The sequence below is a fragment of the Polyodon spathula genome, chromosome 1, assembly GCF_017654505.1.
Source record: "Polyodon spathula isolate WHYD16114869_AA chromosome 1, ASM1765450v1, whole genome shotgun sequence".
NCBI classification, from domain to species: Eukaryota; Metazoa; Chordata; class Actinopteri; order Acipenseriformes; family Polyodontidae; genus Polyodon; species Polyodon spathula.
In genome coordinates this window covers 60,992,151-61,006,603 of record NC_054534.1, presented here as the reverse complement: position 1 = coordinate 61,006,603, position 14,453 = coordinate 60,992,151, and the positions used below count along the sequence as shown (strand labels likewise).

Below are 14,453 nucleotides of genomic sequence, written 5' to 3'. Positions count from 1 at the left end.
ATGCTCAAATCGCGATTTTACCGTGGATTTGATTTTTTTAATTTGTGGATAAATCCAACAAATCAGCCAAATTTGGTAGTAGTAGCAAAAGCTATCTACGACCTGTCTCAGTGAAATGAGAGAGAAAATGGTGATGTGCTACTGTGAGGACGTCCCCCTTCAACAGGAGGTGGGAGGGACTTGATAGGGCAGCTTTTGTATATATGCTCAGTGATTGACGGTCAGAGAGGCTCTTCTAATTCGGTAATGGTTGTCATTTGAATTGAAAGGGAACCATGGTTTTGTTGCATGTTGAATATGGTGAAGGGGCTTAGCTAAATGAGATGTTTCTCAATGGCATAAAAAGTCAGTTTCTTTTTATTTATTTATTTTTTTTAAACATAAAGGTCGATTTCATCCATTCTATGCTCCCCTTTCTCTCAAAAACTCTCGAAAGGGCTGCAACCAGTCAGCTGATGAAACATCTCACGGACAACAATCTGCTTGAATCTCTACAATCTGGTTTCCTGCCAGAGTACTGAAACTGTGCTCCCTCAGTGCTTGTCCTCCTTGACCTAACAGCCGTTTTTGACACCATGGACCATGGCATTCTTCTTGACCGCCTTCAGAAGTATGCTGGAATCTCTGGAACCTGTCTCTTCTGGATGTCCGGACGCATGCAGTCTGTTTTCTATGCTGGACGTAGTGTCGTTGCAAAAAGTCACTAGTGTTGTCCCCCAACACAGCCTCATGTTTCACTCCTATGCTGACGACACCCAGCTCTACTTAAAACTCGACCTTGGTAGCTCCTCTGCCATGGTCCGGCTCTTTGCCTGTATTCAAGACATCGAGGCCTGGATGTCTGCCAATTTTCTTCAACTGAACAATAACAAATCTGAACTCCTTCTAGTAGGATCTAAAACTCAACTTAAGAATCTCAACATAGCTGCTCTGAACCTTGGAAACTGTCTGCTGCTGCCTTCCCCCATGGTACGAAGCCTCAGTGTACTACTTCTTGACAGCAGCCTCTCTTGATGCCCACATCTCCTCCGTGGTCAAGTATTCCTTCTACCATCTTCGAAACATCTCCAAAGTCAGTCCCTACCTTTCCCTCCTGGATGTGGAGATGCTTTGTCATGCATTTGTCTCCTCTCGACTCGACTACTGCAAATCTTTATATGGTGGTCTCCCGGCACACACCATAAACCGACTGCAGCTAGTTCAAAATGCCGCTGCCAGGGTCCTTACCAGATGTAAAAAACATGATCACATCATCCCCCGTCTTACCCAGCTGCACTGGGTACTTGTAAAGTTCAGGATTATGTTCAGAACTCTCCTGCTCACCTACAATGCCCTTCATCACATAGGTCCCGAATACCTCCTCAACCTGCTGACTTGCTATGTCCCTGCCTGCAAGCTGAGGTCGTCCGACTCTGGCCTGCTTGTTATCCCCAAGCAAAAGTGCATCACACTTGGACAACGCTCATTTAGCTTCATGTCTCCGACTCTTTGGAACTTTCTCCCAGCTTTGGTGCATGATGCTCGGCAGTAGCTCGGTTTAAATCAACTCTCAAAACCCACCTGTTCTCTCTTGCTTTCCATGCTCCTTAAGCCTGATATCTGTTATTAGGTCCTGCTACTATTTCACATATTGTTACTTTCATGTATTTTGCACTTTCCACTGTATTTATTATAGTATTTCATGTATTATGCACTTTCCACTGTATTTAATGTACTATTTCATGTATTATGCTACTATCATGTATTATGTACTTTCTACTGTATATCATATATTATGCATTTCTCTATTTGAAGTATTATAGATTTTCTTGTATTTCCTGCATTTTGTAAAGCACTTTGTGATGGTGTTCCACTGTGAAAGGCACTATATAAAATAAATATATATATATATATATATATATATATATATATATATATATATATATATATATATATAGATAGATAGATAGATAGATACACACACACACACACACACACACACACACACAGTGTCTATAGAAAGTCTACACCCCCTTGAACTTTTTTTTCACATTTTGTTATGTTAGTGTCTCAGTGTTTCATACATTTAAATTAGGATTTTTTTTCCACTTATCTACACACCATACCCCCCACTGTTAAGGGAAAAAAAGTTATTATTGAGAAAAAAAAAAGAACATTTAAAAATACAAAACTGAAAGATCATAATTGGATCAGTCTCCACCCCCCTGAGTTAATACTTTGTGGAAGCAACTTTTGGCAGCAATTATAGCTGTGAGTCTGTTTGGATAGGTATCTACCAACTTTGCACACCTAGATTTGGCAATATTTGACCATTCTTCTTTATAAAACTGTTCAAGCTCTGTCAAGTTCCTTGGGGAGCATTGATAGACAGCAATCTTCAAGTCATGCTACAAATTTTCGATTCAATTTAGGTTGGGGCTCTGACTGGGCCACTCAAGGACATTTACCTTTTTGTTCCTTAGCCACTGCAGTGTAGCTTCGGCTGTGTGCTTTGGGTCGTTGTCATGCTGAAAGGTGAACTTCCATCCCAGTTTCAGCTTTCTTGCAGAGGGCAGCAGGTTTTCCTCAAGGACTTCTCTGTACTTTGCTCCATTCATTTTCCCTTCTATCCTGACAAGTGCCCCAGTCCCTGCCAATGAGTAACATCCCCATAACATGATGCTGCCACCACCATGCTTCACAGTAGGGATGGTGTTCTTTGGGTGATGCGCTGTGCTGGGTTTGCACCAAACATAACGCTTTGCATTTAGGCAAAAAAGTTCCGTTTTAGTTTTGTCAGACGACAAAACGTTTTGCCACATGGCTACAGAATCTCCTGTGTTTTTTTTGCGTACTTCAAACGGGATTCAAGGTGGGCTTTCTTGAGTAATGGCTTCCATCTCGCCATCTTGCCACCCTACTATACAGGCCAGATTTGTGGAGTGCTTGGGATATTGTTGTCACATGCACACTTTGACCAGTCTTTGCCATAAAAGCCTGTAGCTCTTGCAAAGTTGCCATTGGCCTCTTGGTAGCCTGTCTGATCAGTCTCCTTCTTGCTCTGGCATCCAGTTTGGAAGGACGGCCTGATCTAGGTAGGGTCTTGGTGGTGCCATACACCTTCCACTTCTTAATAATCGTCTTGACCATGCTCCAGGGATATTCAAGGCCTTTTTTTTTTGTACCCATCCCCTGATCTGTGCCTTTTAACAACTTTGTCCCAGAGTTCTTTTGAAAGCGACTTTGTGCCCATGGTTGAGTCTTTATTTTAAAATGCACTACCCAGCATCGGGCACCTACAGGAACTGCTGAATTTATCCTGAAATCATGTGAATCACTACAGTTTAACACAGATGGAGGCCACTTAACTTGGTGTGTGATTTTTGAAGGTGATTGGTTACACCTGAGCTAATCTAGGATTGTTATTACAAGGGGGGGTGGACACTTATCAAACCAAGCTATTTCAGTTATTATTTAATTAATTTTGTACAAATTTCTAGAATATTTTTTTTCAGAACAGAAGTTGTGGGGTAGGATTTACACAGAGAATTGTGAGGGTCTGGAATAACTCCCCAGTATATTGTTGAAGCTGACACCCTGGGATCCTTCAAGAAGCTGCTTGATGAGATTTTATCAATAAGCTACTAACAACCAAACAGCAAGATGGGCCATATGGCCTATCTCATATATATACTATATTATATTCTTATATTCTTAATTACATATATGGAGGCCACTTAACTTGGTGTGTGATTTTGAAGGTGATTGGTTACACCTGAGCTAATTTAGGATTGCTATTACAAGGGGGTGGAACTTATCCAACCAAGCTATTTCAGTTATTATTTTTAATTAATTTTCTACAAATTTCTAGAATATTTTTTTTCACTATATATATATATATATATATATATATATATATATATACACACACACAAACACACACACACATATATATATATATATATATATATATATATATATATATATATATATATATATATGGGGTGACATACTGAATTACATATGTGTGTTTGAACATTTTGAAAGGGTTCCCCCACTACTATAGGCATCGATAATTATATTATATATATATATATATATACCCCACTGGGGTGACAACTATGATAAGCAGCCTTGGCAGTAGACCAAACTGAATGCACCAGAGTTTCAGTTTGCCTGGTAAAGTGCTGCTCTCTATGCTCTTCAACCCTACCCTTCCACTGCTTGTTGTCTAACTTCTCCCACACAAATTGTGTCCTTTAGATCCCTGTCGTACCATCTCTTAAGACTTTTCACTGGCTTCTCAGACATTGTTTGTATTGCCTCACCATTAACGTAGAACCTTTTAACTACTACTTTACCTTTTAATTATAGAGATGTTCCATGATTTAGTGGGCTTGAATTGCATTTGTGCCCATTCAATGTTATTGGTTAATTTGCCCAATAACCAATTAGTACAGGCTACTGTTGTAGTCATGGTTGTCATCCATGCATTCTCGAATTGGTGGTAGTCACATTCCAGAAGCCAAGCGCTCTCCTCCCACTACCCATTTTGATGCCCTACTAATTACTTTCATTGCCATGGTAAAAGCCAGTGGAGAAATGGTACATCCTGCCATTATTCCAACTTCTAGGCATTGCCACATCTTGCTGAATTCTGAAGTTCAACTGTAAGACAAAGAATTACGTGTATTGATTGAAATGTTTTATTCATCTTCGGACAGACAACCAGTACTGCTGGTGAGTCACCAAAGATTATCTTTTTGTTCAATTTTGATCCACCATCAGAGCTGATTTGTAATTTTGCTTTTCATTACTATGGTTTCCAGTTGAGTCAGAAGTCATCAATATGCAAGAGTTTGGGTTCAGTTTTATCTGGTATGAAGAACAAAAGCCCCTACTAAGGCAATAAGGTTGTTTTAGTTGCTTTCTGGCAGTGAGGCTTTGTTTCTAGGACCCAAAGACTAATTTCCCTTGCCACACTCTTCTGCCATTTTGTTTTCCATGGACAGTGTTTGACTACATCTACAGGGACTATGTGCTCTCCTGGTATGTGGGCCTCAGCAAAGATGAAGGACAGCTATATCACATGCTGTTGGAGGACTTCTGGGAGGTGGCCAAACAGCTCAGAATCCGTCTGTCCCACATCGACTTCGTCAGGGTGGTGTGCATCGACACTGTCAAAACATTACACACCCACTTCTATGACCTTAAAGCAGCCAACACCAGGTAAGAATTCTGCTATACTTCATTATTGAGATTCTTAGTGTCTTGATTTAAATGGATGGAAATAAGAAACAGCCCAGTAAGACTTGTGGATTTCCATCCATCTGGATACTTGGCACAGAATCACTCTTCTGTTTGTGAAGATTTATGCTATAGCCTTAAGTGCTATTACATTGGCGTAATTAAAGTGATGCACCATTTTACTGTCATCACCATAGCCCCTCTGTATCTTTAACTTAGGGATACTCTGATGTGTATGTATGGCCAACTAATTTTAGCCACTTTGAGTTCATTAGCGTATAATTCTGCAGGGTCACCCTGTCCATTTTATAAATATTCCTTGGTGTCTAAATTCAACAGCATTCTTCTATAGTACTGTATTGATGTCTGTGTACTGTACAGCAGGCTGTATACTGTGTGGAATCTCAAAACAGAAATGCCAATGCTATCTCTTTCTCTCTTTTTTATTGTAAATTTAAATTGGTTGTTTTGTTTTGGTCAGATTTAGCTTTTTAACCAAATTTTATTTAAAGTAAAACTAAATAGTTTTTTGTTACTGGCTTTCAACATGCTTTGACCCAGAAGACTGCTGGGGTGAAGCAATGTGACGAAGTGCCCGCCCCTGTGTGTATTTTCTGTTATGTTGCATGTGGTGTGTTAAATGTAGGTGTATAGTCATTGGTACACGGGATATAAACGGGTCTGTGTAACACGAGTGTTTAAAATGTATATTTGTATTTAGGCATGAGGATTGCACAGCACTTCACGTACATTTAAAGTAGTTAATATGTGAGCACGGGGAATTGCACTTTATTAATTCACGTGCAGTTGTACCGAGACTCCAATTGAATGACTGATTAGCAATCGAGTCTTGGTACAGCTGCATAAAAGCAGCATGTTTTCACTCACTCGGGGTTGGGTGTTCAGTGAGTGGAGAACGGGAGAGAGAGTAGGAGAGTTACAATTTCAATTGCTATTGTGTGCTGGTGGGACCAGCGCGATACTTGTTTATTTAACTCACCGTGTTTGTTTGTCGATCTGCTCACCGTATTTTTGTTTAGTATTAGTCCGTTTTTGTTTGTCTGTTTATTTTGGCTACCAGTGCCTTGTCCTGTCTTTTGTTTGTTCAACCCTTTTATTTTACAATAAACCGGCGCAAGCAAGCGCCATCATCATTTCATTTAATCCGTCCTGTCTGTTGTGTTCATTCCTTCCTGGTTCTGACGCCGCCCACTTCGGCAGTCTTTGTGACAAGCAGCAACAGACTTCCTTGGAAGCAAAGCAAGCTGATAACTTTCTTTATCCTAGTGTGGTACCAAATGCCTGTTTTTAAAAAAGATAATACATGTTTGAAAATACTGCACATTTGAGACCTATGGAAGTGCAAAAAGGGTAAGATTTGTGGAATTATTTTGTTAGCTACAGTTACTTTGTTACTGTTTTTTTTTTTTCTTCTGGTAGTTCTTGGTCATGGGTATTGTTCTTAGCCAACAAGTTTGGACAACCCTCATGTCAAGGGTAAGGATTAGACCATTTACATTTCTCATTATGTAATTTAGAATCCATGAACCACAGTTAATTTCTAGCTTTGTGTCACTTGATCTTAGAATTCCACCATTCATTGTTATAAAAAAAAAAAAACATGGTTGTAATCCTGGTTTTTCTTCCTAAAAGATAGACAAAAACAGTTTAATGTATTCCGAATTTCCCTAGATGAATTTCAGATTTCCCTGTAACTCATTTTAAGATCCGTAGGTTCCTAAAACCAGTAAATGTATAGATAATGTGGTGGGTCGGGTTTCAATACATTGGTTCTGGCTCATTCTGTTTCTATAAATTGACTGAAGTGCATTCAAGACAAAGTATACATTCTTATGTCAATGCCAACTGGGAAAAGTTTCTTGTGTTTACTGTCATTCTGCTTCCGATGTCAACATGTCCTTTTTTTCCCGTTTTGAAGTAGTTTTCCTTGTGGTTACAATAAAAAATATGAAAGTTGTGAACTATGTTTGTATTTTGTTCTTGGGTAGAAGGAGATAGATGCTGTTTTTGAACCTGTTTTAGTATTTTTCTTACGTTGGGGGAAATCAAAGTGTTGGTTTGACAAATTAGCATTCTAACCTTGAACTGTCTAGAGGCATCCAAAGCACTCTGCATCCCAGCTCTTGTGGAACAGACCGGTAATTAACATCTTTTGCATATTTTTAAAGAGGAGACAATTTTCTATTCAGGGATACCAAGATATTGAGCAAGTAACCTGAGAAGTTATCCAGCATCAAACTCCCCATCCCCAGTTTTACTGCTTACCGAGAAAAAGGAGAACATTTTGGGATGCTATTATATTTGGAGATGAATTGCTTATTAAAATCTTTTGCATATCTTTAGAGGAGGCAATTATCTATTTAATGTAAATGTAAATCACCCCTGTAAATAATTTGTTGTGTTCATAATTTGTTTTGGTACTGTGTATCAGTGTTGACATTTGTGTGGTAAACTACAAATGAAACAATACAGATGTGTGAGAATAACTTGGTTTGAGACCAGTGTCATTTCTAAACTCTGTTTCCACTCTCCAGACAAGAAGAACCTCCAAAGCTGTTCCCACTGCACCCGTGTTTGAACAGCGCGGAGGAGGAGCTCCAGTTCCTGCGGTCTTGCTCTCGCCTTCTTATGCTCTACCTCCTTCCCACCAAGGATGTCCGCTCACGCAGCCTCAGGGTGGTCCTGGCAGAAGTCTTTGCCACTAAAGGTATTGCTGTTAGAACTGACAGCTACTGAAGCCAGGCTTTGTGTTGGTGTTGGAATGTCTGCCCAAAAAATTTGAAGACAGCCCTATGAGGCTAATAATAGAGAAAAACCCAATACAGTAGTCCCTCGCTAAACCGGACATGCTGAGACAAATAAAAACACACACATTTATAGTGCTCAGATAGGCTACTAATAACACAAGAGAAAATAAGATTTTAAATTTAATTGCATTTTTTTTTTTTTTTTTTTTTTTAAACTTAGCCTACTTAGTATACAATTAACACAAAATAGATCATGGCACTGGTACTTTACATATACTGCACACACTTTACCAAAATAAATCATTTTGAAATGTACATAGAACATTTTACAGTGTACTGATCTTGCATTTCAATCCACTGGAGTCCATCATTATTTATGAAAGTTTATTGCCCTTTTTACAGTTTAAACTGTGTAGAGTATATATGCCCTATTTTAATCACTACTTAATTAACGATTTAGTAGGGTACTTCTATCTGGTCTTCCGTTTATTTTTGTCCTGTCATTGGTGTCTGTATTTTTGTTTTCAGTGTGTCTCTTTGGATCACATAATTCTGAGTGATCTTAGCATCACACTGAATTGGATATTTTTGGGGGGCATACACTGTGTCCGGCATATCCAAATAACAGCATGTGGCAGGCTGGTGAGTGGATAGAGGCCCAGAGACAGTCTGTAGTTCAGAAAAATAACTATTTCATTATAAATAAACACAAAAATGAAAGGGCACAAGGGCCAAAATAAAGCGATTTAAACAGAAATAAAGCAATACAAAAAAAACAATTTCCAGGCTGGGCAATACCTTCACTGGATTCAAACTTTCAAACATACAAACAAACCACCAACCTGCTTCCTCAGCTCCCTCTTCCCAAATGAGAAGCAGAGGCCTCCTTTTATGTCAGGTGGCTGGGAGCTGATTGATCGTTAATTAACCTAATCAACTAATCAACCCCAGCCACCTGAACATAATAAACCCAGGCAGGTAGGGGAAATTAACCCCATCCCTGCCAATTTAAAAAGGGCAGAGCTTTGCTCTGCCACACAGCATAACAGTGTCTATATTAATGAGGGACTAGTGCATTATTGGTCAACAAGTAGCAGCTACTTTTAAAAATACAATGTATAAGATAAGGGAAAGCTACAAATACCTTGATTGGAAAGTGCATACATTATTATGCTGAGAGGTAAGCCTGCTTCACCAAGCACATTTAAATAATGCCAAGGTTATTGTCGTGAACTAATCCAAACACAACCTGTGTGTCACTTTCTTCTCCTCTAATGCACTAAGGATTTATGACTTATTGCTAGATTCTTTATACTGTAGCACCCGCCTTATTTCGCTGTTTTGTGACAACATGACACTCAAGGGCTTATAAAATGATGCATGTGTTTTTGACACTTTTACTCTACAAGACAGGGAAACAGTGCAGATTATAAAGGGTTGTTGTGTGTTTTTTTTTTTATTTTTATTGACCCACCCCTCTGTATTGACTTGCTAGTTTAAGCATCCCTGTGAGATCAGTGTTTTTGAAACTCCTTCCCTGATGCAACTTGTTTCATGAACCATTTCAGATGCTGTCTAAACATAATGTACTTTTTTGGTTTTCGGATAAAAAAGACCTAACCCTTTGAGGTACTGGTATCAAAAAATAACCCATTCACAATGACAGTGCCTTCTAGATGGAGACTTCGTATTTTCCGGTTATGTAAACCGTGCATGCTAAAATGTGCTTTTGACACTGACCTCTGGATGGCTGTTAAATTGAAGTCACATGATGTTTTTTATGGTCTTAGTATTTGGACCAAGGCTGTATTCTGTTATTTTTCTCAGGTAAGATCGATTACTGGTGTTATACCATAGGCCATTTCAGCGATACGTACCACACACTGGCACTGCATTTTTACATTGTGTTCTCTTTCGAAAAGAAAGCCTTTACTCAGCTGAATGTAAAACAGTAATACATCTTAATAACCTATGCAGCTATGGCATGCAGGAATAAATGCTGTTTTTTTTTTGGCTAACGTCACTCAGATTTTATGTATCGAGTTCCGCATGTTTCATCATGGCTGTAAACAAAGGGCTTAAGCACCTCCTGCCTATAGGATGACGCACTTCCTTTGTAGCCTGTCTGGATATAGAGTATGAGATACAAAACCTGACCAGATATCTGCACTCAGCCACTAGGGTGAGCTGTGGAAACACCCTATTTTGTTGCTGTGGGCAGCCGTAGCCGGGAGCACCTGGCAACACCTGTGAAAATGGGGCATTTTCTTCCGAATGCGGTCATAGTTATTTATCTAAGAAGTCACAGCCCAGCCCTCCAACTCTTTGGTATTTTTATTTTTTATTCCAGGACTACAATTGCCTTTGCTTACTGTATACTAAAAAGATAAGTGCCATTTGTTTTGTAAATTTTGTTAAAAAGGTTTTATCAGTAAATTTAATTTAACTGTCAACTCTAGTCAATTGCTTTCAAATGTGCATTCCTCAATGTGACAGTGTGCTTCTGTGTACCAGGCATTTCCTTTTTGGGTTGATACCTAATTGAGGTCAGGCACCAAATGTTGGCAAGCTGTAGCAAAACTTCAGCATATGCATGAAATTCATACAAAATGTATTACTTTAACGTAGCTGGCAATGTGAGCAGAAGGAAAGGCTTAAACACCATGTCCATGACAGATACAAGTTCCCTCATGCCTATAAACCCTGGAGACCTGTGTTTTTAAATTGCTCAAAGGACTCATTGCCATTGTGCTGTTAGGGTTACATAGCCATACTAAAATGTGGTATCTCTTACATGGCGGTCAGTGCTGAAGCTGTTGGTGGAGGTGCTCAGCGACCCAGACTACATCAATCAGATGCTGCTCACCCAGCTGGAACTCAGGGAGCAGGTGAATGAACACAAGAAGGCCTACACGTACGCCCCTTCCTATGAGGAGTTCATCAAGCTCATCAGCGGCAGCTCTGATGTTGAATTCCTGAAGCAGCTAAGGTGGGTTTTTTGACATTGCTACTGAAGGGCTTGGCTTTAGTGTGTGTATTTGTGTCTATGTGAAAACAGTAAGTGTTTTGAAGTCCATCTTTAATCTTACTACTTTATTTTTCCAGACCACAGTAGCGATACAACAAGTTAAAAGATGTCACATAAATGAGGCCCGAAAAGCAGACCGGAATTGTAAAAAAGCACACACAAAAAAAAAAAAAAACCAGACATTTCCTGTTACTCGCCAAGTGAAATATTTTGTTACATGTCACCTACAGTAAGTGTTAAATGGTGTAATGGGGAAAATTTTATGTAAATTGGTTTGTTTTTAGTAACCATGGTGGCTGCAGTGACACAAGTTTCCTCCCTGATGAAACCTGCCTTGTTGTCAGCCTTCAAGCTAATGGCATGCCCCTCCTCTACCTGTCGCAATAGGTAGTTAGGAATGCATTTTTTGACGGAGAAAAGCATATATGTAACTAGATCATGTGCTTTGTATAAAGCATAAAATTAGAGATCCGTCCGGCAACACATTATGTACTGCATATATATATATATATATATATATATATATATTGAAATTAGATGGCCGAGGTGTAAGATTCAAGATTCAAGAAAATGCACAGAGTCCTTTTCTTCAATCAGTTGCCAGGTTTATTGAAATATGCAGGGAGTCTGGTCCCAGGTACAGGACAAACAGAATACTCATCATTACAATGTTTGCATGACATTAAATACCCTTCTGTATAGATGGTCCACCTCCCCTTTCTCTGACATTAACCAATGGTCAAGGTAATTTAATTTATAGTGTGATGTTATGTGTGTGTGTGTGTGTGTGTAGTCTAGTGTGACAACCTCTGAACTCAGTGCATTCTTCACACTCCTGGAGACAAAAGGTCCATACATCTGCCTTTTGTTATCTCCTTGCGACCCCCTTTGATGCCAGTGGGATTATCTCTTTTGATCTCTCTGAAGTCTAGAGCCTGTTCCCTTCTAGTCCACAGCATTGTTATCTCGTTAGCTTGCAGTCATTGTTGGGCAGTTTGTAGACGCATCGTCTCTATCAGTGGTTAGCAGTACATGCAATTTGAACCAAACAGTCTGCTATCTGCAATATTAGTCTCTTTTCAGAAAAGAACACCAGTATAGCTCTGCCAGTCCACATGCGTAGCAAACCCCTAAATACCATATTATATATATATATATATATATATATATATATATATAATATATATATATATATATATAAATACATCATTAACACAAAGCCCACAATCACATTATCCTGTTTCTTCATGTTTTTGTGTAACCTGTATAAATACCTTTTTTGTCATACATTAGCTCAACTGCATGCACGCTACATAATAAATCCCGGCTATGCCTGCAAATCCTGTGGGCGACACTGATTTCATGCTCAGCGACTCCGCTACACTAAATCAGTAAATGTTCTTTCATGCTGCTCACTCTCCTGTCCCCATGCACACATCACTCTTTTCTGTCTCTCATTACAGTACAACCTGAATCAATGCTAGTTTCAAGTAGTAGAAGCAGGCCTATAGGGGTTAACAATGTGTGGTACAAGCTGTTGGGTTATTGTCATGCTAGAATTGTCACTGTTTTGTTCCCAGAAGCTCAGCTTCAGTTTTTTTTTTTTTTTTCTGTGAAGCAAAATGTGAATAAGGTTACATTAAAAAATTGCAGAGTTTCTTAATGGGAAGAACACAAGGACTGAGAGCAAGGTCATTCCTGGATGCATCAAAGTTAAGCTGCTGATTTACTGCTTGGCGTCAGCTGAGTCATTTGACCTTCTTGTCTTGAACAACAGGGCTGCAAGCCGGAGCCCGCTGTGAAATGGGTGTTTTTTTCGGTAAGGAAGAACAACATTGTAACAGCAGTACAATATGTTACAATCTAGATTTAATGTCAAATTATCTTTTAGATGACATGCATAGGTGTGTTACTTTTTATGTTTATACTTCAGAAATGCCAAGGGTTCCCTGTGATATAAATTTGCGTGTTACTTTTGTAATTCTTCAGCAGCCATATGATGTTGTGAATGCCATTAACTCTCTGATATGGCATGCTGCAGGATATTTATTTAACAGTATCTTGTTTTTGTTTAGTATAACTTGTTTAAAAGCATATTGGCAAATGTTTTCACTGTGCTGTCAATGATACAGCACTAAAATGAGCTGTGTCATTAAGACTGTATTGTATGTACTGTACTTGTTCCTATTGTTTCCAAGAGCAAGGCAGTTTAGATTTGCCTTTATTGGAGGAAATCCATTCTTTGCTGTGGCTGTGGATTAGTTGGTGGGAAGTGTTGCAGCATAACAGATGGCAGAAGAGCAAGAGTGGACTGTCAATCTGTGAACTCGCTGCACTCTCAGCAGAAGTTAAAGATGCCAGTTTGAACTAATGCGCGTGTGTTTCTTTTTTCTTTTTTTTTTTTTTTTTTTTTTTTTTTGCGTAAGATCTACCAAGTCTGTTTCCCTTCACAATACTTGAAAGGCCTCTGCATTATGTGAACTCAGTACCAACAGTGATGATGATCTGAGTATGCGGGACAGAAACAAGAGCATATCTAAATGCCCAACCTCTGAAAAAAAGAATTGGAAATGATAGTCTGCAGTTGAATGTACTTTTTAAAAACCAACCCCCCTACCCCCCCCCACCCCCCCCCCCCATTGTCAGAATAATTAGAACTTAATTATTTAATTTGTGTGCCATTTTTTTCTACTCTTCTTTTGCAATGAACTTTGAATATATTAAACCATAATAATATGTTGTTATGGTGATAAATGTCTAAAGGAAATGATAATGTATGTTACCATAGCAACAAGCATTTGGACATTTTAACTATACTAGTATTTATGATAATAATTCAGGCTAATTATCAATCTGCCTGAGGCTCATTACTTACAAGAAATGTAATTAGTGTGTGCTAAGGCACAATGTCTGACAAAGAATGTGCAATGAAAAATTAATACTAATATATTAATAATAAAAACTACTCACATTAATGAACCTATATTGAAATGTGTGATCTAGGTTGTTCTACGTTTAGTAGAAGTAGATACAGGCAGTTGATTGGTGTATTGGGATAGTATGTAGTGATGCCAGCAAATATAAATACATTTGGATAAAATCAAGTTAAGCATTTTTCTTTTGCAAGCATGGTGTTGCCATGGAAATTAGATCAGAGCATCCCCCAATTATTATGTTAGATAGTGGATAAGAAACACCTTCATTTGTCGAAAGGCAAACGGTCTAGACTGGGGCATGAGTTGTTTTCAATTAGGATTTCCAGCAGCGCCTCACTTCAGGTTCCTCTGTGTTACAAGCTTAGTGCACACAATAATTCAGTCTCAACAACAGTTTTCTATATACTGTAGACTCAGCAGTGACCTAGTATGGCAGTTATCAAGAACACCTTTCATTCTTGTGTGGTAAACAAATTCAAGCAAAAAATTGTAAAA

General features: G+C 38.8%; 1 protein-coding gene across 2 annotated transcripts in view; it reads left to right on the top strand.

The window, feature by feature from the left end:
* LOC121320432 (sorting nexin-25-like) overlaps positions 1-14,453 on the top strand; it is a 61,692-nt gene that overhangs the window by 16,215 nt on the left and 31,024 nt on the right. Inside the window, exons 3-6 of one of the 2 annotated variants that reach the window (XM_041258764.1) lie at positions 4,992-5,208; positions 6,667-6,723; positions 7,782-7,954; positions 10,800-10,983. In XM_041258764.1, the coding sequence (XP_041114698.1) occupies positions 4,992-5,208; positions 6,667-6,723; positions 7,782-7,954; positions 10,800-10,983 (631 nt within the window). The remainder of the gene's footprint in view (positions 1-4,991; positions 5,209-6,666; positions 6,724-7,781; positions 7,955-10,799; positions 10,984-14,453) is intronic. The other variant, XM_041258770.1, reaches the window with a different exon arrangement.